Source organism: Vidua chalybeata, chromosome 7 (assembly GCF_026979565.1).
Source record: "Vidua chalybeata isolate OUT-0048 chromosome 7, bVidCha1 merged haplotype, whole genome shotgun sequence".
NCBI lineage: Eukaryota > Metazoa > Chordata > Aves > Passeriformes > Viduidae > Vidua > Vidua chalybeata.
The window spans coordinates 22,854,397-22,880,769 of NC_071536.1; the positions used below are offsets into that span (position 1 = coordinate 22,854,397).

At 39.3% G+C, this 26,373-nt stretch overlaps 1 protein-coding gene and 1 long non-coding RNA gene across 2 annotated transcripts in view; one reads left to right on the forward strand and one right to left on the reverse strand.

Annotated features, from left to right (window-relative positions):
- The window catches only part of PLA2R1 (phospholipase A2 receptor 1), a 37,032-nt gene extending 29,646 nt beyond the window's left edge, over positions 1-7,386 (forward strand). The window contains exons 24-30 of the mRNA XM_053948101.1: positions 514-752; positions 1,279-1,447; positions 2,320-2,460; positions 2,890-3,006; positions 3,446-3,622; positions 4,282-4,311; positions 4,523-7,386. Of these exons, the coding sequence (XP_053804076.1) occupies positions 514-752; positions 1,279-1,447; positions 2,320-2,460; positions 2,890-3,006; positions 3,446-3,622; positions 4,282-4,311; positions 4,523-4,740 (1,091 nt within the window). The 3' untranslated portion in view covers positions 4,741-7,386. The remainder of the gene's footprint in view (positions 1-513; positions 753-1,278; positions 1,448-2,319; positions 2,461-2,889; positions 3,007-3,445; positions 3,623-4,281; positions 4,312-4,522) is intronic.
- A 12,854-nt stretch (positions 7,387-20,240) lies between these two features.
- Positions 20,241-26,218, reverse strand: LOC128790732 (uncharacterized). The gene is made up of 3 exons (XR_008431840.1): positions 23,180-26,218; positions 20,562-20,772; positions 20,241-20,370 (listed from the first exon to the last, which is right to left on the reverse strand). It is a non-coding gene; the product is annotated as an uncharacterized LOC128790732 (long non-coding RNA).
- Between the last annotated feature and the right edge of the window lie 155 nt (positions 26,219-26,373).

Below are 26,373 nucleotides of genomic sequence, written 5' to 3' on the forward strand. Positions count from 1 at the left end.
TCGCTTCTTGCTTTATTTATTTATTTTCATCTAATTACTGTCATTTTCTGCAGCTTTTTACAGGCTGTAAAAAGGATACAGGCTGTGTCAGCTTTGTGCAGGGTCAGGCAAACACCAGACCAATGAATTTGCAGCAGGAAGAGCAGAGAAGCAAGGAAGGGAGTAGTGAGACAGCCTCTTGCTGGCAGTAGTGAACTGCTAAATTTGCTCAAGTGTCCAAACAGATGTGTCAGTTCCTGGAAAGATGAGCTGGTGCTTTGCTTCTGCCATCCTGCCTGCATTCCGTTTCCCTTTTTTTGAATTATTTTCTGAAGGAGACTAAAATGAAAGAAAGCAGCAGGGGATTTGAACTGAACTCTCTTTTTAAAATTTCACAGTGCCTTCCTAAAACCAAGGAGTTTTCAATTTTTTAATTTGTTTGTAACAATAGTTCTTATTTTTTTAGAAGCTGCTCAGCTGTGATCAAGTTGTCTGTTTTAAAAATAAGTTCTTTTTCTTTCCTGTTTGTAACAGACACATCCAGACATCTTATCAATGCATCTGATATGTATCCTGTGCCAGATACTTTAGAATATGGAAACAGAATGTATAAAGTAATAAGTGGGAATTTTACATGGTCTTCAGCATTGCAAGCCTGCATGGCAAACAGTGCAGAGCTGGTGAGCATTACAGACCAGTACCACCAGGCCTTCCTCACCGTCATCGTCAACCGCCTGGGATACAGCCACTGGATCGGGCTCTTCACTTCCGACGTACGTAGGAGCCTCCCGGCTGTCAGTGTGATGCTGCAAAGGAGATCTGCCAGTTACAAGCTAGTGAGCTGTGTCATTGATTTGAAGTCACAGAAAGTTTGCATCTAGAGATGAAACACTGGAAAATTTGAGCCTTAAACTTGCTTTTTTTTTTTTTTTTTTAACATAATGTGTAAGTCCAGTGACAGCCAGTTTGGTACAAAGACTACTGAAAACTAAAAGCCATAGAAAACTTAAAAACCTGGGGAAAAAAATCTCTTGTAATGTTGACATTGAAATTTCGTTGTTTCATTCGTAGTAGCCCAATGGCCCAAATAACTGCTTGCTGAAAACAGAAAATTAGATGTAGTTTGTAGTCTCCCAGAAGTGAGTTAGGAGGATCCTTGGCTCTGCCTTTTGATTATCCTTGCTGGGCCTTTAGCAAATTAAGACATTCTGTAATTCTGGTGAGGATGCCACCAAAAGAAGATTAACTTGTGTGGTGCTAAATTATATTAGAAAAATAACCTGAAATTTGTTTTGGCAGAATGGGCTTAACTTTGAGTGGTCAGATGGGACCAGGTCTTTGTTTACCTTCTGGGAAGACGACGAGTCCCAGGCCTTTGGCAGCTGTGTTTACATTGATACTTCAGGGCACTGGAAAAGTGCAAATTGTGAACAACTTCTGCAAGGAGCAGTTTGCCATGTGCCACCTAGTAAGTCAGTCAAGGTTTATATTAAATCTTTGCATCTGCAAATGTGTGTACTGACAGTGTAAATATGTGAAAGGAGGTTAATTGGCTAAAGGTTAAACAATGTTAAGCAAGGCTGACTATTACTTAAAACTGAAGTGTATGTGAAACCATTTTTTTCCAATAAAACATTGGCCATCAGGTCTGATCTGTAGAAGAATGGAAAGAAAATTTTCATAATAGAAAAGAAACAGGAAAATTTATTACTTTGTCTCTTCAGTGAACACTATATTATCTGTGAAACATGAGGATTGCTAATGACCTAGCTTGAATGGAAATAAATCCAATTTGTTAAAATTAACTGTGGGATGGGAGAAGGGAAGCATTTAGAGCAAAGTTTAAAAAATTATCATATCTTCACTGAGGAACACATCAAATATTGTGCAATTTTATTTTTTTTTTAGTAAAGGTAAGAATAATTTTCTGTATCCTAAAATATCTTGTTTCCTGCAATACTCTGTCAGTCACCTGGGCTTCAGTTAAATCCAGAATTCAGGTCTGGAACTCCATTCAGTGCCAAACTGCAGGGTCTTGTGGCAGCATCCAATTCTTCAAATAATTCCATTCAGTGGTGTTGATCACTTGGGTCCCTGGTTAGTTCATGGACATGACTTTCAGTTATATTGTCCTGATCCTGCTGTTGTAATCCAGATCAGAAATAAAACCAGCTGTACTCATTTAATACAAATATATGCAACTGCTAGATTTTCACTTTGAAAAAAGAGAGGCATAACACAATAACATGCTATTAGCATTACTCCAAAACAGTGTGTGGAATGTTATATTAATGTGTATTTTGTTGTGCCAATAAAGCTGTGCTGTTACTTCTATCACAGAAAAGAAACTCAAAGCCTATAAAGGCTTATGTTCAGAAAAAACTGTACCCTGGATCAAATTCAAAAACAGTTGCTACAGCTTTTCCACAGTTCTGCAGGGCATGAGTTTTGATACAGCATATGAGGTCTGCAAAAATCAAGGTAAGTGATTATTTTGTAGCTACCAAATGTCATTGTGATATCTTAAATCAATATTTATTTTCTGAAATGACTGAAATCATGGCATATGTTTTCTCTGTTTCAAGATAACGATAGTGGAACTCATAAGCCAACTATGAAATTGGAGGCAGCATGCATCAAAAAAATGTTCCTTTCCATGTGAAAATACTGATTTCTACAATAAAACATAATATGAACATTTTTCCCTTCAAATTTGTTTTAAAGGCATGTGAGAACAGTTTTGTATCTGCTTGAGTATTTTCATAATTATTACAAATTTAAGAACTTAAAATGTATAACCAGACTTTTCAAGCTCTTCAATTAAGATTCATAATGTTAACTTTTTGAAATACATTGTTAAATTTTAATGGCATGGATTGCTTGAAAATTTGTTCTGTGTTTAATTTGAAGGATCAAATCTTCTGACTATTCACGATGAAGATGAAAATGCCTTCATTTTGGAAGAATTACACAGTTTTGGTTATTCTGTACAAATGGTTTGGTTGAACATTCTGCTTGTTACAGACAGTAAGTTTAGGGAAGAGTAGAACTGTATGTAAGAATCTGGTTTGGGTGGTGGTTATTTTCCAAAAACCATTTTCAATAACCATGTTTCAAAACACTTTTGTCTTTTGAGATTTTGTTCACTGATTTGTGCCTGTTCATAATGCAGTAAAACTAGTGAGGCTTTCTGCAATGGTTACCAATATTCTGAACACTCAATATGCATACATGCATGTAAATGCCTTTTCTTTCTTCTTAAAGATACACTACAGATTGTCTTCTGTGTTAACTACATAGGATGTTTTTAAATCCTTCAAGAAAAGAAAGTAATACAGTGGCCAAACAGACAAAATCCTGGTATTCTGTAATACCATATTTTTCATGTGAGGGTAAATCTAACTGAAACAGAAATATTTCTCAAAATACTATTCTATTTTGTATAATTTTCAACTTCTGCCCATAGATGAGACAGTCTCCTGGTTTGATGGTTCTCCTTTAAATTATTCTAACTGGGGCATCAGAGAACCTGAATTTGATAATCTCAAAGGGAATTTCTGCATCAGCTTGAGGACCACAGATGGAGTCTGGCAATTATCTCCATGCAGAGAAAAGAAGGGTTTTGTATGTAAAATGGATACAGGTAAAGAAGGCAATTCTGTCCTTATAACCATTGTTTTACTTGTTCCTTGTTGCTTGCTTACTTGGTGTCAGTTTTCATTTTGTTAATTCTGTTCCTTGGCATTGGGGAAAAAAAAATACCTCTAAAAGCCCCAGGCAGCTGGGGTGACCTCTGTTTGGGGAACCCAGACAGCCACTGCCAGCTGCAGGAGCCTTCCTGTGCGTCAGGGTGACCTCCACAGCCCCTGTGGCGAGGGCAGGTCCAGCCTGGGAGAGCTGTGCAGGCACCACAGCAGTAGGAACACGGGTCTGTGAGAGAGATCAAGTGTTTCCAGAGCCCACACAAAACCCCTCAGTCACTGCTGGACCCACTAGCCAGGCTGATCTGCCTCTGCATGGTTCTCTTCATGAATTTGTGCTTTAAAAAGTGGGCAAATACTGCTGCTCATCCTTACACAAATGCCAATTAATATATCCCACCAAATTAAAGGGATTTTAAATAGCATACTAGATTATGTTTAACTTGGCCAGTTGGAATAACATTGACATGAGTCAAATTAAACAAAGAACAGCTTATTCTTGTTGATTTTAGGTAGATTGTCTTCTCAGTATTCATTTTAAAGTGAATATACATAATAACCTTTGTGGGTCATTTTGTGACTGTTCTGGATTTTATTTCAGATATTGATACAACAGAATCCTCTGAAAAAGGTAAACTCTGTACTTTTTTTATAAGGAATAATACACATTTTGAGCTGATATTTTGTGAGAAAATATTTTTCCCTGTTAAACCTGTAATTTGAAATATGTGACATATAAGGAGTAGTAATGTTTTCCTTAAAAGAGCTATATGTTTATATTTCAAATTACTTATAATTGTAGCTATATTTGCTTAAGAACAATTTCTGTTCTTCCCTTTCAGCATCATACGGTGGGCTTGTAGCTCTGGCTGTTCTTGTGACATTGGTGATGTTGGCTGCCATTTCCCTTTTCCTGTGGTGCCTGCACAAGGAGAATAACCAACTTTTCCGCAGGATACTGTGGGTCAGAAACGCCTATTTGCCACAGATTAATGCTGATAGTCCTGCTTTGGAAGAAAGCATCCTCATTTCTGACTTTGAGAGAAGTGAGAACAATTAATTGATCAGAAGTAGCAAGTGGTCTTGTCTTCCGTGTGACACTTCACAACCTACAGTGGTTTTCTCATTCTCGGGAGTCCCTCGGGGTGCCCATATGCTGAGAAACCCTCTTGGCCATCAGTATCAGTGCTGCAGGAGCTCCCTACCCTGGAGAGCTTTTGCTTTGTGGCAGGATGAGGTAAGGATGCAAGGCAGAGCCATGGAGAAATGTTCTTCTCTGTGACAAGCCAGGAATTGAAAATACTCACAGACCATAAACCTCCAACCACTCACTTGGAGCAGACATGGTTGAGGTCCCAGAGCAGTGGGCGTTTTCATGCAACTTTTTCCTTTGGGAATGTTTGGGCCTTTGTGTTTTGTTTTTATACTTTGCAGAACCTGCTTATGAGCTGACATTAAAATTTGGCCTTGAATTTAGGAACTCTGAAATATATTCCAAGGATTGTGGGGAAGACTTTTTTTTTTTTTTTTCTGGCAAAATAGACAGTTATTTTTCGGACAATAGATTCTTGCCACATTGATTTCCAAGCTTGCAGGGAGATGAAGTCACTCTTGACTTGGGACTGCCAGAGTTTTGGTAGTTTGGCCTGTGATGCCTAGTCCATGTTATAAAATAAATTAGTCTAGACATATAATGGCATATGGGCTTTGTAATCCTGAACTTATATTTATTTGAGACGCATCCAGCATCCTATTAAAGATTTAGCTATGTCATCTCTCACCTAGATTATTTCAGACATGGAATCCCATCAGCCTTCATTAAAAACATTTTCAGGCAATGTCTGTTTGAAGAAAAATCCCTGTTATAAATCTTTCTGAAGGAATGGAACAAATGGCCTTACTGTTCACCTGCAGTGTTCCTGTGTGCAGTATTCATGGACACTCTGCTGAGACCCTGCTCTCCAAAGCTGGGGGTGACATGTGGGGAGCCACATTGCTGTTCCCCAAGGGTGCTAGTCCTCTAAGCTCATGTAGGAGACGCTTTCCCTTTCAGTGTTCATACCAAGGTGCTAAGAAAGAAGATGAATTTTGCTGACCCCTTGCTCTGCAGGCTGATGGTTGTGAAGGAGCCAGCTCAGGTCTCTGTGCTGTCTCAGTTGCAGCAGCCCAGGACAGAAATGTTTATTCTCTCTGGGATTCCTACCAGCCAGTCCTCCACACACCTCTCTGAAAACCTGGGAGCTTTTTTTTTTTTTTATTGTAGTGTGGAAAAACAAATGCTTAGTGATGGTTATTACTTCACAATGGATTTAGTGTCATTTCCACCATCTCTAAAAGCTGCTGCATTTGTTGTTCTATTTCTCAGTTTCCTTGTTTTAAGGTGACTCATTCTAAAAGTTTTGCAAGAGCCCTGAGATGGAGGTATGTTCCTCAGACTTAAGCAAGCAGCTAAGGCCAACTGAAATGTTTTTACACAATATTTGTGCACATGCACAGGAATGTATGACTGCCTTTTAACTAGATTTCACATGGCCAAAAATTGCCTGTTCATGCCATAATTATGTGTAGGGCAATTTTAAAAATTTATTTCATACATAGAATATTTCTGTGCTGGTTTACAGAACTGGTTTACTCTTTTTGATGACTTCTAAAGTTGTAGCTATCACAAGTTCTTAATCTGTTTTTTTTTCTGTCATATAAAATATAAATAGCTTTTCTGTGTACATTCTGTCTAGCAGTTTGACCCCATACATTAATCTTCAGTAATATTTTTTTAAGTTTTGGTTTAGTCCTCTAGATTTATCTACTGGACTGTTTTTATTTGCAGTCCATTATTAGAGTTTGTTGACTGCAACCTTTGAGTACAATTGCCAGATAATCTGTTGTTTATATGTATTAATTTTGATAGCTTTTTACCACCAAAAGAAAAGAAAAAAAAAGCTTATAACCTCTTCTTTCCCCATGACTATTTCACCTATTCAAACTACAGCTGGAGGAACTTAAACCAATAAACTCCCTTCATCACATTCACTGAGAAGTGTATAAATGCTGCCTTCTTACGGTATAGCAAGCAGAGTGGCTTGCAGGGTAGTTTTTGTTTGCAGGACTAAGCTGGGTCATCTCTGAGGACATGTGTTTACTGGGCTGCTGTTGTTATCAATGCTGTTGATAGTTATACAGACTCTGGTCAGATTTTGATGTGGTTAATGAAGTTGTATTTTTTCACAAAACTTGACATAGATGTTTTATCAATTTTTCTTGAGGTATGTTTTATTCGTTAAAATATATCTGAAGGATAATGACATAATCAATAAACCTAACCTCAAAATAGTGATTGTTGATTAACGTTGATGTAGATGAACTTGTTTTAAAGAAAAAAAAGTCCAAGCAGTGTTTTCTTCCTACTTTGAAATGGTTTTGAAAGAACAGACCCTTGGATATTTATTTTTAAATCTTTCATCATTTAACTTTTTTATAATTGCAGATATTATTCACTCAAGAATGTAATCAATGATTGCTTTCTAGTCTTCCTTATGGATTTTGTTATCAATGGCTTTCAATTGTTCTCCCTTAATCAGAGGTCTCCTATACTGTCCCTGATCAGAGTATATGTTGACTGTGGTTTTATTGCTGACTTTGATGACATTGGCAGTGAGATTCACTGTATTATTTCAACTGGAAAATTAAAGCGTGACTAATAGTTGTCCATGCTGTAATTTTTCTTGAATCTTTCCCCAGCTTTACTAAGAAGAGAGGCTTTAGTGTCTCACAAGAGTAGTGCCAAGGCTTTGCCCTGGCTCATCCTTTGTGAGGACAGCTGGCTCCAGCCTCCTTTCAGGCTGTGAGACTGGACTAGACCTGGGCACGGCCCAGGATCTCCACAAACAGGGTGGTCTGAGCATTTCCCAGGGCATGGATGAGGATACCCCAGAACGTGCGTGCGAGAGGTGCTGGAAGGAGGTGGGAGCCAGAGCACCAGCAGTAAGGATGGTGGATGGAATCATGGCATTAATTTACAGATATTCTCCCAGCCTGCTGCCTATTCCCTGAAGTAGTGAGCTGAGGCCCCCAGGGATGAGTGATGGGCTGGAGGAATTTTTCTGCTGAATTGTGGAGGGTGTGTTGTGTGGGAGCCTATTTGTATCCTCCACAAATGAGGTAGAGATATATGGACTACAGCACAGCAGTTGGATAGCACCAACATGCTTTGTGTGTCCAAGGACTGGGTTCAACAGGGCCTGAATAGGCCAGTGAACGTTGTGGGTTTTTTGCCATGTTAGCTTCTTTCAGTGTTCTTACCCAAAAAGAAGTGTTTACATCTTTTCATACCACATCTTTCTTGGGTGTTGGAAGGGTATCCCCACCAGAGACAGGTACATTCAGGTCAACATGACAAACTTGTCTGCCAGATATTGGGGTTTGTCACCTGCTTGTCTTTGCAGATCTCCATCTGCTTGTCTTTGCAGATACCATTCCAGGAGAAAATTTACCTCCTGGTCCCTTTAGCAATCCTTGCAGCATGTCTCTGAGGAAAAGAGATGTTCAAGGCAGCTGCCACATCCCAGGCAGACACAAATCTGTGATAGGAGCATTTGCATGCTGGTGATGCCCAGCATGACAGGACACAGCAAAGGCTTGTTGTGGCACAATGTTTTAAGTGGGCAGCATGACTCCTCACAAAGTCCTTTCTGGCTGTGCCTCTCCTGGGCACTGCCCTTCCTTGTGCAGGGATCCTCTTCCCTCCCACTCTCCTGCCTCCACTACCTTTGCACACACACACTTTTGTAGCTGGGGCATGACCAAGGAGCCACAAGCTGTTTGAAAATTTGTGCTGTACAGTCCAGAGGGACCATAGGGAAAAAATAGTAGGTTTGCATGCTCTGTTGACACTTGACCAGCTCTGGTTCCCAAAGCACCATTGCACAAATTCCCATTTATTTTAACCCCTTGCTTTTTTCTTTCATCATGTTACCCCTCCCTCAGTGTAGTAACAGGCATCCTCAGCCTCTTGTAATAATAAACCCACTGTAATGAAAGGCATGGCATGCACTTCCTCCAGGGCATTTGCTTGGTTAAAAGCTAAATTGCACACATTCAGCAACTGGGCTCTAAATCCTCAGCTCAAAAAAAAAAAAGCCCAACAAAAAATCCACCAAAAAACAAATCCACAAAAAAATAGAGGCCTCTACTTGAGCTATGATAGTATTATAATATTTCCTTTGGCAACTGATGGAGTGTTGGTTTCAAACTCCTGCAGGCCAGCAGTGATATCTTAAAATCTGGTGCAGCCCTGATGCAGATGTGTGAGTGAACCATCAAGAACAAACCCACAGGCGTCCTTGCTGCTCTGAGATGGAATGATTTGAGCTGGATCGTGGTGCTTGGAATAACAGTCAGTCTCGGTTTGGCCAGTAGATGGTAGTGGTACACACAGAGCTGACAAAACAAGCTGTGCAAGAGAAAATATCACAGGGATCTGCTCTGGATCCTTTAGAAGTTTTAGTTAAACAAACAGCAAAACTCCCAACTCATAGGACAGCAAATAAGAGTGTGGGTTCTGAGCCCTGGCCACAACAGCTTTAGACAGCTTTCCAAGTCTCAGTGTTCCTACTCAACCACTTCAATGGCATGCATCGAAGTGCTCGGAAAGGGAAAATGCAAGTCCTTACATTGGTGTGTGAGCTTTTCATTTCTATAGTGAGTAAAGTGAAAATCCAGTCGGGTTCCTTAATAAATAAGCATATCTTGGTGGTTTCAATATTTTGATTCTGATGCCTTTCATGAAAAGGCAACTCAATGAAAATGCTTCAGCCATGTATCTCTCTGGATTTATTTTAATATTTTATTTCTTGACTGTATTAGTACAGGCATTTGCTTATTACTTTTCAGGGGAAATGAAAAATTAAGACATAGAAATGACTGCATAAGTAATCATTCCACTGCACCGTTGAAAGTAGATTCATTTTCTCCTTCTCCCAATTTATTCTCTAAGTTGCCCAAAGCATAAGAGTTCCTGACCCCTTTCTGTATCCATTATCTTTATGCATGGAAGTGATTCTCAACTGCAATTGTTTCCAAAAGTGCACTGCTAGGAAACAGCAAAAGTACTTCTACAACCTTATCCTACCTTTTTCTTCACCTCAGCCTAAAGACAAAATTTCTACTGTGGTTCTCAGAAAAAAATGCTTGAAAACATTTTCTTTTTAGTGAGCACAACAGCTAAAACTGTAGATGCAAAAGAAATCTTGAAATGCAGAGTGGGCCAAAAGTTCCTCTCCTCTGCATGCTAGCAAAGGAAAACAGGGAAGCCTGTCTTTCTGAACCATGCACAGAAAGGCACAAAACTAACAGCCTGCTACCTACAGAGGTGGATGGCCAGCAGCAGTGGTGGTTGTCACTGGGTGCATGAAAGGCGTCCAACACCATCGTGTGGACCAGGAGAATGCACTAGCTGGGTCAGTGTCTCAGAAAACACAGGAGAACAACATCTTCCCTGTATCATATATATATATATATATATATATCTTATAAGATATATATATCTTATCTCCATCTTATATAGATGGATGGTTGTCTTTTGAAATTAAAAGTTTCCATTTATTTTGTACAAAAAAAAAAAAAAAAGTGTTTTTACTTTTTTTAACTGAACACTGAAAATTATCCCATCAAATCTGTTCCTCTTCTGCAGCTGTTTATTCAGGTCATTTGTTCTAAAGCCTGATCTCAGGCCTTTGATCCCAGCCATAACCTGATTAAATCTGCTTTGCCACTTATTTCTGCCATAAACCTTGTGTGTGTTGTAGATGAGAAGCCCCTGGAAAGTCCCCACAGAGCTGAGAACAGACAGATTCCACCTCATCAGCAGCTTTGTGCTGTGCTGCTTCACTGACGCTGGATTTGGGACACCATCTCAGAGCTTGATGCTTCCAAGTTCATTGAGGTTTGCAAGCAGAATCCTTAACATTGGACATTGCCAATGAGCTGGAGTACACAGACTTTTAATATAAAGTAAAAGAATATTCTAAGTCATGTAAGGCTTCATTTGTTATGGTCCCAATCCAAATCTGCTTCATCTGTATTAGTTTCTTTTGGTAAGTTACTCTTCACGCTAGCAGGCTTACCTGTTATGTACCTGAAATCTGACAACTATCTAAAGGCTCACATGACCTAGGCATGATATTTCTGGTGTTTAATATTCAAGAACACCAGAAGGATTCTTTCTGAAAAGCTAAGAAGCTAACATTTCTGTTGCTGCATATCATGCCCTGTTAGTCTTGCGGGATGAAAATTATGTTGAGGGGCAAATTGAATTACTTTAATTATTGTTTCAAAAGCACATCTTAAAGATGGAATTATACATATGGGATGCATTGTGGCTATAAGAGACATGACCTACCATTCAGATAAATGTGGAAATGCACCGAACATCTCTGTGAGGCTTTCTATCTGGAAAGAACAGATATTTAGAATACCTACAGAAACAGTGGCTACTTTACCCTTTAAAATACTTGTAGTAGAAATAGCAGAGTGGCTGTTCCCCTCTCACCATATCCAGGAACACAGCTGATGTAGCCTTTATCCCTGCAGGCTCCTGGAGTGCCCATCTCACTGACAGGGCACCTCTGGAACAGACACACCACATGTCAGAGTACCTGGGTGTAGTTAAGTTATGGAAGAAGGAAGAAAGCCAATGTGGGCTCTTTTCTTCATCTTGTCCTTGACCATCCACCCCCCCCAACCTTCCAGAATCTAGTCTGGGTTGAGGATATGGTCTTTCATTATTACTATTTATATGTAATTTTGCTTCATTTTTGTCTGATTCAAAGAATGTAAAGGTAAAGCTGGGGGAGTCTCAGCTGCTCTTACAGGTTGGTCAACCACTTGCTCTGATGTAGCACAAAGAAAGGAAGAGCACTTCACTGGTGAAAACGAAAGTATGAAGAGAACAGAGAGCAATTATTCCTGCTATTTGGGAAGACTAGAATGAGAATTAAGTGACTGAACCACAGCAGGAAATACTTGGGAGGTAACTGTGGGGACAGCTGGGCTGACAATGAGCAGCCAATGCAAGTGGTAGGATCAGCGTGCACTGTTACATTCAATAACTGTGATTTGGAAATAAACAAATCAATCCACCACAGCTGCTGGGGTTTGGATTTGATTCACTGCATTGCTAAATGGCTCCTTCAGGTCACCCTGGGTAAAGATGAGTAAGCCTGACCTGAAAATACTGCTTTGTATATGTTTGTGGGACTGCTGATGCATCATCCCTTCCAGCCCAAACCCACCTTCCAGCTTTCTGACCCACACAAGTATTCAGCAGCCAGAATTCGGGATCTCTGGGCACAAATTCCATGCAACTGGGACATAAGAAACACCTCCACTTAAATTTGTGTTTTCCCTCTTGATAAAAGAAGTTGTTTCATAATTAGTGAAGCTGAATCATCCAATTCATCTACTACAGCAGCCAGTGGGACACAGGCACCCAACTTGCCCTGGGTACCTAAAATCCAAATCCAGGGTAAAGGATGTGAAGGCCCAGAATCACTACATAAGGAGCACAAAAATACAAACTTTTTTTTTTTTTTTGCTTTTGTTTCTTTGACACTCCTTTTGGCTTGTTTGTTTGTTTATTTGTTTGTTTTGAGTTCTTGAAGCACAGACCCAGATGATGGGATGCCTGATGATCTCTTTACTCAGGCTGTACTTTGAGGATGTTTTTATGATGCACCTTTGAGTGGTCCCATTGCCTCAGTGGGTCTGGAGCTGGACCCAGGTGGGGGCAGCCTGTGGGGAGAAGCAGCAGTCCTCCCTGCTATGCAGGAGGCAGCATTGTTGCAAACTCCCCTTTCTTCCTCTTGTGTAACATGGTAGTGGAAACATCAACTTCCTGCACAACAACTGCCTGGTTCAAAGCACTGACATCTGACTGACTGACAGGACAGCTTTTGGCAGGCTTACAAATATCTGTTCCTAGCTCCATGTGGATCTGCTGAAGTAGATCTGTGTCCAAATCTGGTTCTAGAGCTGTGGGATAGACTGCAAAGCCCATGACGTTTAAAGCAAAGCCATAAGCTATGAGAAAGGGCAGGAATGGTTGACCCCAGTTCTACCAGGATCATAAAATCATTTAAAAATTTCCTTTATAAAATTTGATACATTTAATCTGTTTAGATAACAACAGCAAAATGAAGAAAAATATTTCTCATGTAGACATTCTTCAGTCTTTTTGGAAAAGATATTTAAACAGAGCACTAACACAGCTTGGAGGTTTTCTGTCTCCCTCTGGGGACAGAGGAACATTCATGGGATGCTGAAAAAAGCAAAAAACCTCACACTGGAGCATGTTCCCAAATATAAGGACACCCAGTACAGATGCAAAACTTAACCAAAGGTGCACAGTGCTATGTCAGGGCCAGTGTTTATTGTTTTTATGACTGTATTTTTAAGCAGTCATTCTTTTGATCCATACTAACTGCTGGTCAGGGAAAGAAAAATAAAGCTTACACAGAAAATAACAAAATATTCTGGCTGGAGGCCAAAACTTCACAAAAGAATACTGAAGCCTAATATGTTTTGTTTGACGTCTTTGTTTCTGATAGATGTTGACTGAATTCAGGAGGATGACGGCACTTTGAACAAAACCAGCTGGGGAAGTCAGTTTGCTAATTATTAACCCTCTAGGGAAGAGACTGGGTTGAAAATGTGCATTCCAAACATTCTGGGAAAATATAAACCCTAATGTAGATCTCTTTGGAAAAGGTATACTTTACACTGGTTTGTATTTTTAGGAGGAAGGGAGGAGATAGATTGTGATCTATGACTGAATTTCTCAAGATGGGTAATAATTCAGTCTTAGACTTCTTTTCTCCCTCTAGTAGGATTCAACAGTCCTGAGACTGAAGTAAATATAACATTAAGGAATGACTATAAGGAATGAGGAGAGGTTCTACATTTATTGGGGTAGAAATCATAGGGGAAGGGGGAAAAGGCTGTTGTCAACCTCTTGACCATTTTTCAACAAGAAAAAGGGGGATTTTCAAAACTGTTAAGCAGAAAAAAAGTGTCAAATTTCATACTGTGTCTTACAAAATATTATTCAGAAGCTACTGTTATAAATACTCAGATACCCAAATGTAAAAATATAAATCCTGAAAAGTAAGAAAAAAAGTAAAATAGTCTCAAACAGTAGACTCTGCTGTGAAATATTTACATCTCATTCTACCCAGATGCTCTATTCCTTCCTCTGTAACCTGGCCAGAGATGTCTGTATAGAAAGTACAGGGATTTTTTTTTTCCTCCATTTCAGGAGTTCTAGGAGTAAAAGAAGAGTTAGATATGAGCACTACACCAAAATTCAGTACAGTTCAGTGTTTAACTAGTTCCAGTCTTAGCTAATTATGGCATGAAATGAAAACAGAAAAAAGAGACGAAGGGGGGCGGGGGGTAGAAAACCAAAACAACCAAAGATCGAAGATGAAAAGAAACTTAGGAATCATTTTCAGTTTGCTTAACATTGGAGCTATTTTCCTGCTTGACATGTTGGTTGCAGCACAGAGACATCGGCTGTTACAAGTAAGTGCCAAAATAGATGTAGTAGAATGCATTATTGTTTAAAACAAATAGATCATATAGGATGCTGAAATGATTTTTTTTTCCTCCCCATAGTTCAGTGGGATGCCGTTAGGTGTCAGTTAAAAAATACCTTAGTCTTAACAAGCTTTTTAAAGTTAAACTTCTTGACAATTAGTTTAACATCAGAACTGTGCATATTTTTGCCTTTTTAATGTTGTAGGTGGTATTACATGCCATCGGTAAAGTGCTATCCAGTAGAGAAAGTGGTAGATAGCAAAGTACTTTCTAAACTTGTTCATTCTCTGACTATTTGCAATTCTTGAGTTGCTTTGGTATCCCTTGTTCATGTATGTGTTTACTGACAGCTGTTACAAATGATGAACTGGAGTAATTATGGAGAGTGCCATTTCCTGAGTGCTGCAACAGTCCGCTGTCCCTCCAAGGACTGATTTAAAATTGCAACTGGTTATGTAAAGTGAACACTTAGAGTATTTTTGACAGAAAGCTAATTAATTTCATGTATCCCAGAATGGCTATGAATGAGAGTCCTAGTTTGTTATCACACACTTCAAGATTAGAGGGAAAATCCACACATTTGCACAAGAATTAATGCAAAAGGGACCCAGCCCTGACTGAGTGTCAGCTGTATGAGATGCCTTCAGTTGTGGGTCCTGCTGCTTTCATCCTGCCTGTGTGAAAGTAAGAACAGGCCTCCAGCCAACAAACAAACCCAACGGGTGGAATATTCAGGATGTTTGGGCATTCTCTGCTGTTTCTTTGCTTGGGTAGGTACAATACTAGTAAGTAGCCAAATGACGTGAGAGGTTAGTCATTGAGTCCATGATTAAACCAGATTTTATTTCTCTGCTTCATAGAAAAACTGGGCTAAGTGAAAGGAAAACTGTTCCTTTTACTGTTGTGCTGTTTGTTGGCAGGTACAGACAAAAGAATTTGCCCAATGCGGGGAGCTGGGGAGCAGGTCCAGGCTTTGTTTCCTGGCTTCACTATCACTGTGTCATGTTGGCCAACTCACCTGGTTTTTTGCTTTGAGTTTTCCACATATAAAATGGAGAAAAAACCTTATTCTTTGGCAATGTTCTTTTGAGAAAGATTGCCAAGTACCATGCAAGCTGCAAAACCAACACCCTATTACTAAGGAGAAACACCCTTGCAGCAACAGTGTGAAATACCTCATTCCATCACTGTTTCCAGGCTGCTTCCAAGGCCGGACAGAAATATTTTGTCAGAAATTTGTTGGTAAAATTTAATTTTCAAAGGGTTTTCTCCCAACTAAACTTGAAGTAACTTTCGCTCTAAATTCAGGCTAATAGCAGTAGCAGCAAGGGACTAAAATGGCGGTGTAAAGAAATGGATAAGTTAAGTCTATTTTCAGTTATGTATTGGGTTAAAAATTTGAGACTATCATCCTGTACTTTTTTATTAGTGTTCCTATGGTGTTATGTTACAGCATTAGCAATCTGTCAAAATCCATGGTACTGTTTATAAAAATAAACTAATTGAAGGCAAAGTGATCTCTCACACTATTTGTGTTTGCTCATGCTTTGTTTTCATGTCCAACACTTGTGTTTGAACTTGTTTTGTTAGAATAATAAAATATACTCGGACTTGGAATCTCCACTAACCTTTGCTTTTAAAGTCAAGACTCTTGGCTTCCCTTTTGCTCATTTCTAATTTGCCATGTCTGTCACGTCCTCTCTTGCAGGGCTTGTGGTTATAGAAGTGTGAGGGAGTAAAGGTTAAAGATATATACGAGGTTTAACAAATACGGTTATTCTTGCCATAAGGATTGACTTTTGAAGTTAGTGTTTGGTTCATCCTATTTTTAAGGTAGATCTCAACTGCATTCCATATTTGTGCCTGAGTTAAAGTTAAAATCAATATACTTTTAGCACTCTATCTCTCTGAAGATTTCAGGTTGTCAATTCAAGGGCTAGGTTTGTAAAGAGAGCACAGTTCAGCCACCAGACTTTATACCAATAAGTAATATTCAACAGTTCCCAATAAGACCATGGGTGAGACTGTGCTCCACTAGTAGCAGTACTTTTTCATGGGGAAACAGAATAGGGATACATAAATTTCACTTTGTACTCTAGTAAATATTTCAGTGCTTTGAATTAAGTGCATCAGCTCCAAAAGGAAACACTGAGCACTTACTTTAGCCTGGTAGTTATTGAATTAATCTGGATCAATGTGGATTCAGATTCAGAAAAAGGGATTGTGTTTGAGTTTTTAATAGCAAATATGCTCAAACTGTTGTGTATGATTAAAAAGGGGACAACAGCATTTTCTCTTTCACTGTCTGGGAACATTCCTAGGGCACCAGTTCATTGACAGTTTAGGGAACAGTGAGGAGCTAAATAGCTCTGCACTGCCCAGATTTCTGCAAGTGTATTGGCAGAAAAAGGGAGACTAGAGAAAACGTAAGCCTGCTGCTGAGTGGAGTTGTGGTAACACAGGAGGCAGACAAGTCAGAGATATTCAATGCCTTCTTCACTGGTCTGCAGGATTTGTTTTCAAAAATCCCAGGCCCCTGAGACCAGTGGGAGCATCTGGAGCAATGCAGGCTTACCCTCAGTAGAGTAGATCAAAACATTTAAACAAACTGGACACAAACAAGTCCGTGGGACCCAGTGGGCTGCATTCACAAGTGCTGAGGGAGCTGGCAGATGTCATTGCAAGGCCAGTCTCATGTATCTTTGAAAGGTCACAGTGATCAGAGGAGGACTAGAAATTCAATGCAGATGCCATATCTTGCTTCAAGGAGAAGAAGAGGGAGGATTTGGAGAACTACAATCAGCCTTGTCTCAATACCCAGAGAGGTGCTGGAGCAAATAATTCTGGAAAATATTTCAAAATATATTAAGGACATGGAGATGGTTGGGAATCATCAGTATGGATATATGAAGGGGAAAATTATGCCTGATCAGCCTGATAGCCTTCTGTGATTAAATGACTAGCTTGGTGGACGAGGAGAGCGCAGAGGACGTTAATCGTCTTAATTTCAGAAAGGCTTTCATCACTGGCTGTATGATCATTAACCAACTGCTGACTAGATAAGTAGATAGTGAAGTAGATTGAAAACAGGCTGCAGTGCCAGGCTCAAGAGATTATAATCAGTGGTGCAAAATCCAGCTGGAGGCCAGTCACTAATGATGTACTCTTGAGGTCAATACTGGGGCCAATACTATTGAACACCTTCATTAATGATCTTGGATTATACAAGTGAACCCTCAGTTGAGGGTGAACAAGTGCACCCTCAGCAAGTTTGACTTGAAGACTGGGAGGAGTGGCTGATACACCAGATGGTTGTGCTGCCATTCAGAGGGATCTTGGCAATCTGGATGGATCAGTTGAGAGGAATCTTATGGAATTTAACAAAGGGAAATGCCAAATCCTACACCTGTTGAGTAATGTCCACACACACATTAAAGGGGTTGAGGACCAGCTGGCTGGGAAGCAGATTTACAGGAAAGTATCTGGGAGTCCTGGTGAACACCAGCTTGAGCATGTGCCAGCTGTGTGCTCTGTCCTTGTGACACAGCTGGCCAACAGAATCCTGGGCTGCATTAGGAGCATTGCCAGTAGGTTCAGGCAGGTGATAATTTCCCCCTGTTTGGCATTAAGACACATCTGGAGTGCTAGATATCCATATCTGGATTTCCCAATGTAGGAAAAATATGGTTTCACTGGACTGAATCCAGCAGAGAGCCACAAAGATGATTATGGGACTGGAGTGTTTGTCATATGAGGAGTGGCTGAGAGCTGCAGGAGAGAAGCCTCAGGGAGATATTATCAATGTATCTAAAGACCTAAAGTTAGGGAGAGTAAAGAAGATGAAGCGCGACTCTTCTCAATTGCATTCAGTGAAGGAACAAGAGGCAATAGGCACAAAGTGATCCATAGGATATTTTTTTTTAACAAAAGAAAAAAGGTGATGGTTCTTTTTTGCTATTGTGGCCATCAGAGAGATGTCCAGAGACATTGTGGAGTCTTCATACATGGGGATATTCAAAATGCAAGTGAAACCAACCCAGGGAAATCTGCTCTAGTTGACTCTGCTCTAAGCAAGAGGGTGCACTAAATGATCTCTTCACATCCTGTGATTCTTTGACCTAGGTACTTTAATTTATTTCAACAGCATCTGAGTATTTCTTCCAGGTTCACTGTTTATAGAGATTTGTGATGCTTCCAAAGTTTTGCATGCTGATGTGACTTAAACTGTGGGCCACGTGTCCCTGCTGGGTCATTTAAATACTCTCTATGATAGATCCAGACCAGTTTGTTCTGCATGGCCAAACTGTTTCAGTTTGAAATAAAAACAAATCTTAAGAAACTTGTGGACTTCATAGAATAAAGTGCCACTGCTTAATAGAATATATATAAAACTAGATGGTTTAGTACTATGAGCATATTATTGCCTCCAAAAAAGAGCAAGAAATGTAGATGCACTCGTTAAAGTAACAGGACTATTTAGGTAAGCATCAATTTAAAAGATCACAAATTAGAAACCTACCCATACTTCATTACTATAACCTCTTGTTTGGTTTTTGGTTGTTTTGGTTTTGTTGGTACTTTGTAATTTTGTCATTTATTTGGCTATATTGAGAATTAAGACATATACAAATCAAAGAGTGGTAATAGTACTGTTTAGGTATTTTGCTGAATATACAGTGTTACTATATTTTTCTTTTTCCTCTTTTTAACATTTAAAAATACAACTAGAGTTACTCATGCAGCATTGTAAAGTATGTCTTCCAGAAGCTGCCATAAAGAGCTGCGTTACTCTTTGACAACCTCACATAAGGAAAGAGACTGGGCTTTGATTTTCAAAGCCAGGAGCAGGTTCAGTTTGGACACAGCTAATGGTGTCTACAATAGAAATATGTCACACACAGAGGTGATCTCTGAAGTGACCAATCCTGAAGCCTTTATAGCTTAAAATCTACTCTGGAGTTTTACCTAGAGGGTTATTACTGGTTAGTCTGGCAGAGCACTGCAGATCTGAGTCATGAGCGATCTGTGCTGCTCTGTACTATCTTCATCTTTCTCATTCTCCCTCGCGTGCTCTGTGTCAAGCACATGAAACCAGCTCACCAGCAGTACTTGTGCAGTGATGACAGCCTGATAGCAGTACCCTCATAGTCTCTCCCTGATTCACCCATGGTGTCAAGCACAGATAGAAGTCCTATAAACTCATTTATATGCACTGTCCACCCACCAACTTTATCTCAAGTTGTGTGAGTGTTGAGTCACAGACAGGTAGTTCTTGTTCAACTCCCAGCTTCATGTAAGTTGTGGGTAATAACAAAAGCTATTTCAGTCTCACAGAAATAATGACTAAGGTACAAATAATTTCCTTACAACAAAGGCCCCTTAAATCAATAGAAAAATACAAAAAGCAAGTTCTTGTGAGGAGGACTTGCTGATTTGTTCACCCAGCAGGAGCTTTCATCCAGATAAAGAAATAACTGGTGGACCATATCAACCAGGACACTCTTGTCTGCATGCTTGCAGACCTCATCAAAAAGCTGTCTAAAGGCCTAGATGGTAAATACTGTATTTAGAGAAGATGCATTGGCACTGCCCAAGATCATGTTTATCCAGGTGCACATGAATTTTATCCTGTATTGTAGTTTGTACTGCTTTGCTGGCTACTGATGTTAGGCTTGCCAGCCTTTAGTGTTTTCCATCATGTCATCTCATTTACCCTCTGGAATCTTCTTTATAGAGATTGGTGTCACACTGCCATTCTCCAGACCACAGGCACGTGGAAAGTATGAAGAGAATGGTAGGTCCATTTGTAGGCTCTCACTCAGTACTCAACACTGCCTAAAAAAACTCAGATGTCTGCAGATTTGTTACTCTGCCTAGTTTGGTTTATAGCCTTTCCCAGTTAGCACACTTTCAAGAATAGTCTCTGCTGTCTCTCAAAAAGAAGGGTTCAAGTATGGAGATCATCAATTTATTCCAGTGAACATATGCAAATAGATCATTTAGCTTCTCTGGAAACATTTTGTCCTCTCCTCTTTTTTTTACCCTCTTTTTTTGTCCTTTGATTTGTCAGACTCCAGTGGGCTTCTTGGTCCTGATGTACCTAAGGCAAGATTTAATATTAGTCTGGATTTGTTTTGTGAGTTGCTGCTCACAGTTTTTTATTGTTCTTTCATTGTGCTTTTCATTAACGTGTTGGTTTATGATCCTTTCTGTGGTTTTGCATTGGGAGAAGACTTTAAACTTCTGATTTCTAATAATGTACCCGGTGGTGAGGTTATTGTGCCCACTTACTTTTGCCAGTTCTGAAGACTTTAGTAGATGGCACACACTGATGCTGTGCTGTGCATCCTTCAGGGAGTTCAGCTCCACTCATAAGAATTTGCTGTTCCTAGCTGCTACCTTTTCTTTCCTCCTCACAAGCTTTCTCACTGCTGTCTCTCTCCCTTTTGAAACTGGGTGCAACTGCTGTGAATGCTTGGCCTTTGTCAAGCCTCTGGGAATTCTGAATGTAAACACAGGAACAGAAACCATGAGCTGAAGATGTAGGTCAAGACCTTGCACATAAATGAGGACCAAATGAGGGGCTGCATCTATTCTGTCTGGCTTCCCTGTCCCTCTGCTCTGTGAAGCAATATTGATGGAGTCTAGTGTAGTCTGTGTTACATAAAAATGCTGCAGTGTCCCAACAGCATGGAGGTTACATGAAGTGCAGTGCTGGTTATATTTCCCACCCTCTTTGCCCATCTGATCATTCTCAGCATGCTCTCTCTGTCCTTCTGGTCAGGCAGGCAAGTGGCAGACTCAGGACTACATATGCTTAAAGGTGACATTTTGATGCATTGGCATTCTGTGCCACCTGCTGGGTTCCTATTTTGTTTACTTGATCTGCTTACAAGATCTCATTAACAAATTTCATTATCCCATTACCAGCAGAGATGACTCCTACCTTTTCTGTATATTTTATATTCTGGTACTAAAATGTCCTACATGTGTGTAGCATGTCATTGCCTTTGTCCAAGACCAGACATTCATCCACTTATTCATTAGATGTTTAGCATTGTTATAGAGGTATGTGTTGTTCTGGTGTTTGCTTCCGCCTTAATTTCCCATTTGAAAGGTATTTTATTTGTTTTCTTATTTTTTTCTTATTCTATTTGTTTTTATTATTTTTTATTTGTATTTTTGCTCTCTTGACTCTCCTGCACTCAGAAAGGCACAATTTCCAAACATTTGCTTATGGCATATTGAACTGTGTGTTCCCCACTCCTGCTGCTACTCAGTTTATATCTTAATCAATCACACACACCAGCATTTAAGCCCTCAGTGAGTTCACTGTTTCTGTACAGACCCTTTTTATCTCAGAAGTACTCCCAAGCTCAGATCAATCTGGAATTTTGCCCTTTAAACCACTCTCTCGTCTACTTGTTGAAAATTTGCTCCTTCCTGGTCAAACATAAGGCAGTGGGGGCATTTTAGAGATTGCTATTAGTCAGGGATGAATTCTGCCTCCAAAACATGTGAGACCCAAAACTACAGGCTCTACCCCAGCACTTTTAGGTAAATGTTCTGCTTTTCATGTTTAAGGAACCAAACCAAACCAAACCAAAAAAAAAAACAAAAAACAAACAAAACAAAACAAAAAAAAACCAAAAAAAACCAAACAAACAAACAAACAAAAAAAAAAAAACTAACAAGAAAACGCACACCAACACCTTTCAAATTTAAAATTAAAAGCTCTTCTACCCGAATTAATTTTTATTTGCTTCAAAAATCATTTTCCAAATCATAACTGATTTTCTTTTAAATCATTACTTCAAATGATGTTTTCTGCAACAAGTATAATGTGGTACAAAATACCATCTTATTTGCCAGTTCCCACAATCATAATTTGAGTAATAACCCCACACTGACACAGTGACAAGGCAGAACAGCTTTTGAGGAGATTGAGCATATAAACTCTGCCAGTAGACCTACTAAACCAAGGCACACTTTCTGTTGAAAATGCACAGTACAGATGTCAGAGACCTTTTTTAAAGTGCTACAGAAGAGTATCATTTACCACTTTACAATTTCAAGCAGTTGTCTCAATGTTAAAGTATGGCTTATATTATTTTGTCATTGTTCCAGAAGCACACAGAGATCCTAGCAGGAGCCAAAGCCAAAATAACACCAAGAGAAAGATATTCCTTGCTATCAACAAACATGCAATGTGGATGTGTCCACACTCCCTTCTTTGTCTTATTTCCCAAACCTGTTTCTAGTATTTCAGTGGGCCTGAATATGAATGCTTGAATATGTATCAGGGCAAAGCTGAAGGCAGCACTACAGAAGTTGCCACTGTCACATTTGAGTAAAAAAGGAGGTTGATATTAAAAAAAAAAAGGTCTGTAATTCCTTTTATTATTTCTGACAGTTATCTACTGCATGCAGTAGAAGAAACAGAACAGTTTCTAAAATGCTATAATAACATCTAGGTATTTATTATGAATGGTGACACTTAAAGAGAATCAAATGTAAGGGTCCCTAGCAATAACAAACCCTTCAAGCACAATAAAAGCCTCAAAACTTTGGAACTTATGCCAAAGATGCATACAGAGATTGTAGAAGAGATGTAAGAAATACACATAAACTCAGCTGAGAGAACATTTTACTCCATCTTAAGTTTACTGTGCAATACAACAGTTTCATAATGTGCTGAAAGGTTAGGCCACTGCAACTGCAAACAGGAAATGTAGAGCAACAAGCAAGAAAAGCCATCTTCCTTTGTGTTCCCTTTTTGCTAAAAGCATAACATTCTTTGATGTTTAAAAATAATTAAGTCCTCAATATACATTTAAAAAAACAAGTCAGCAAAAAAATAAGTGTCCATGAAGAAAAGACCATCCAGATGGAGTTAATGCAAAGCTTACTTGAAGTTACTGCTTAAAGATTTCTCTGGATACAATCTCTCTTTATCCAAATCAGTTGCTTTTCAGTGACTTTTTTCACAGCCATGCATGGGATCAACTCCATCAAACTAAACTTGTGTATCTGTCAAGAAAGAATCATTTGGCTTTTAGCTGCATTTATGGTAAAAGTTGCAATTGTCCAACTTTCTTCTCCATTTAAACTATCTTTAAACATGTCCAGGGCTGATATTTTAGACTATTAGTAGGCACTTTACTCAAACCAGAGCCATGTTCTAATATTAAACTTAGCAGCAGAGTCTAGGTAGCACTGAAATCTTTGTCTGCTCATCTTCTTTGTGGGTACCATCACCTTCTTGGAGAGAGTCCTCTCCATCAGGAAATAACTGCTCCTGTAACTCTTGTAAGCCTTCATGTGGCTGTTGGGTTTGGTTTGGTTGATTTTTGGGGTTTTTTTTAAGTTAGTTTTTGGTTTTGTTTTTGTTTGTTTTGGGTTTCTTGTTTTCTCCTGTAAGGACTTAGGCATTGTAAGCACCGAGGTAAAAAAAGGCAATAAATACCTAGTGATCCCTGTTCAGATGTCCCAGTTTCAAAGTCATTGCTGGAGGAAGTAGAGAAAAGCAGAAGTTACCATCTCCAGAACCTCTTGCTATTCTCATGAGATACTGTAGGCAGCAAATCCTTTTCCACCATTCCCTTTGTGCTCACTGGCACATGTGGATGCACTCAACTTAGCCAGAAAAACTGGATTACAATGTGTTGAATGTAAAAGGAGGAAGGTTGCTCATGCAAAGTATCTATTTCATGTGGTGAGCAGAACAGAGATGGGGTGAAGATTTACGGATAGACAGGTGTTGACATTTTCTACAGGCATTGCTATTGTTAAAAACATATAGGCATAAGGGCAAAAAAATTATCCTTTGATAAGCAACAAAGACTCCTGCTAGAAATACAAGGCTCTTAGTCATGATATTGGCACCTTGAAAGGCTTTTTGTTTGGAAAAGCAAAGTAGTCTTCTTGGAAGCAAAAGGCTGCTGTGCATTACTGTGAGCTCTGTGGTTGGGCCCTCCTGTATCTGAAATTCTGTATTTGGTTATCTCTACAGGCATGGTTGAAATTTGCTCAGCCATTAGCTCTGCTTTGAAGTGAGCTGTAGGTATTCATAGGCACATATAATGCTTGTGACTTGCAATACAGAAACTGCTAACTGATTATGCTGAGTGATAGTTACTGTGCAGCTCACATTAAATGCAGAAGCCTCATTAATAAAGGATAAATCCTATAAGAAGTAGGCTTTGGCATTGTTACAACTTTGATAAGCTTTAATACAAACCCACTTTTTCAATAAGAGAAAACTGTATTAGAGTTCCATAGGTTATCACATGACATATACCAAATCTCATCTTTTCCTGCATGTTCTTTCTAAAATTTTGGTTGGTAGTGGGCTTACCAGGACTGTACATCTTGTATCTCCTCTTACATTAATGTATAATAGAATTTAAGTACAGGACATGAACATGGACCCAAAACTGAAACTAAGAGGCACCAATGCAAACTGCAATTTTTCCTATAAGTCTTGGGCATTCTTTAATTTTTGAGCCAGGATCAGGGTTTGAGTCTGTATTATCAAAGATTATATTTTATAAATGGATAAACAAAAAAGGGGTTGGAATTGAAAATGTGTGTCTGAAAGCATATGTTACATATATTAAGATACCTTAGAGAACCTCTCCTCTATTAATACACATATTTGCTGATACACGTGTGGTAAGTAGGATGCTGGTAATTTCAGATTTGCTGCTACGTATTCAGTAAATATGCACTGCATGCTATTAGTTTCAAAGTGAAGCTCTACTACTAAGCATTCCCAAACTGGGACAGTCAGTACATTTATAATAACACATATTTGGAAAGATTGATGGGAACGAAGGGTTCACAACTGCTTCTTGTTTTATTTAAAAAGATACACACCATCCCACCACATATTTAATTTTAGTTTCAATAGCTTGCTTTTGCATCAGGCTCACCAGTGGGGAATTTCTGCTTCCCATTCTCTGTGTGGAAACTTTAAAGCTTTGCTCTTCCTGAAAATGAATTATTTCTGGTAACACAGATTTGATTTTGTTACATCTACAGACTCCTCTCTTCCTGGATCTGACTTCTGATTTTTCAAATAGCTCCTACCTTGGCAGCCATGTCCAGTTTCCAGCAGGAGAGAACATTTGTTAACTTGCAAGTATCTGTTTCTGTTCACTGCATTTCCATTCAATTCCCAGCCTGGCATACCTTCAAATCCTGTGTCCCCAGGAGTACACATTCCTACATGATGGGCACACTGGAAGCATATTGCATTTCCCATCTTTATGTAAATTTAGTATTTCTTTCCATGAACAATGGCTCCTCCAAGTCTAATCAAAATGGGTTTCCCTAGAAAAAAAGTTTTTTCTTGTGACTTCGCAAATCGCTCTTTTTATACAGCTGGAGTCTGAGGTATACAGCCTGTCCAGGTAAGCACTGAATCAGAGAGCAGGTAGCTATAAACCTGATTTCATTTCACATCGTTTCTATCAGTTTCCCCTTTTTTCTCTTTTCCTCCTTCAAGCCAGCTGGTCCTCGCCATGTACGTGTTTTTACTTTTGGTTTCTGCAACTTCCTGTTGCCACCTACAAAATTTTCTCAGCAACACTTACTTGGCACTGCGCAGTGCCATCCCCTCCTCGCCCATCCCCGGCTCAGAGCATTGCAGGTTTAGCAACCCTTGGCTCGGGGATGGCCCTTGGCCCCGCGGCCAGTGGGGATCGAGGATCGCAGCGTGATGTGTATTGTTTGTACCAGTTAAAATATTTTACTTCCGTGTGCTTGTTAATTTTAGATTGTTCTATTCACCTGTTGCCTTTTCTTCACTTTTAGCAGTTTAGCAGTTAGGCGTCCCCCTTTTTCCCCAAGTGAGCGTCTAAGTTTTTTTGGTTTGTTTTTTTTTTTTTTTTTTTTTTTTTTTTTTAGTTTTAACTTTTCTGACCGTGCGACAATTCGATCTGCTTTTCCAGTCTTTCCTCGGGTTTTCCACTTTTTTTTTTTTTTAATTCCTTTCCTTTTTTTTTTTTTTTTTTTTTTTTTCCCCGTTTACTTTTCCTCTTTTTTCTCTTCCTCCCCGCCTTTTCCCTTCACTCTCACGTTTTCGCTCGCGGCTTCGCAG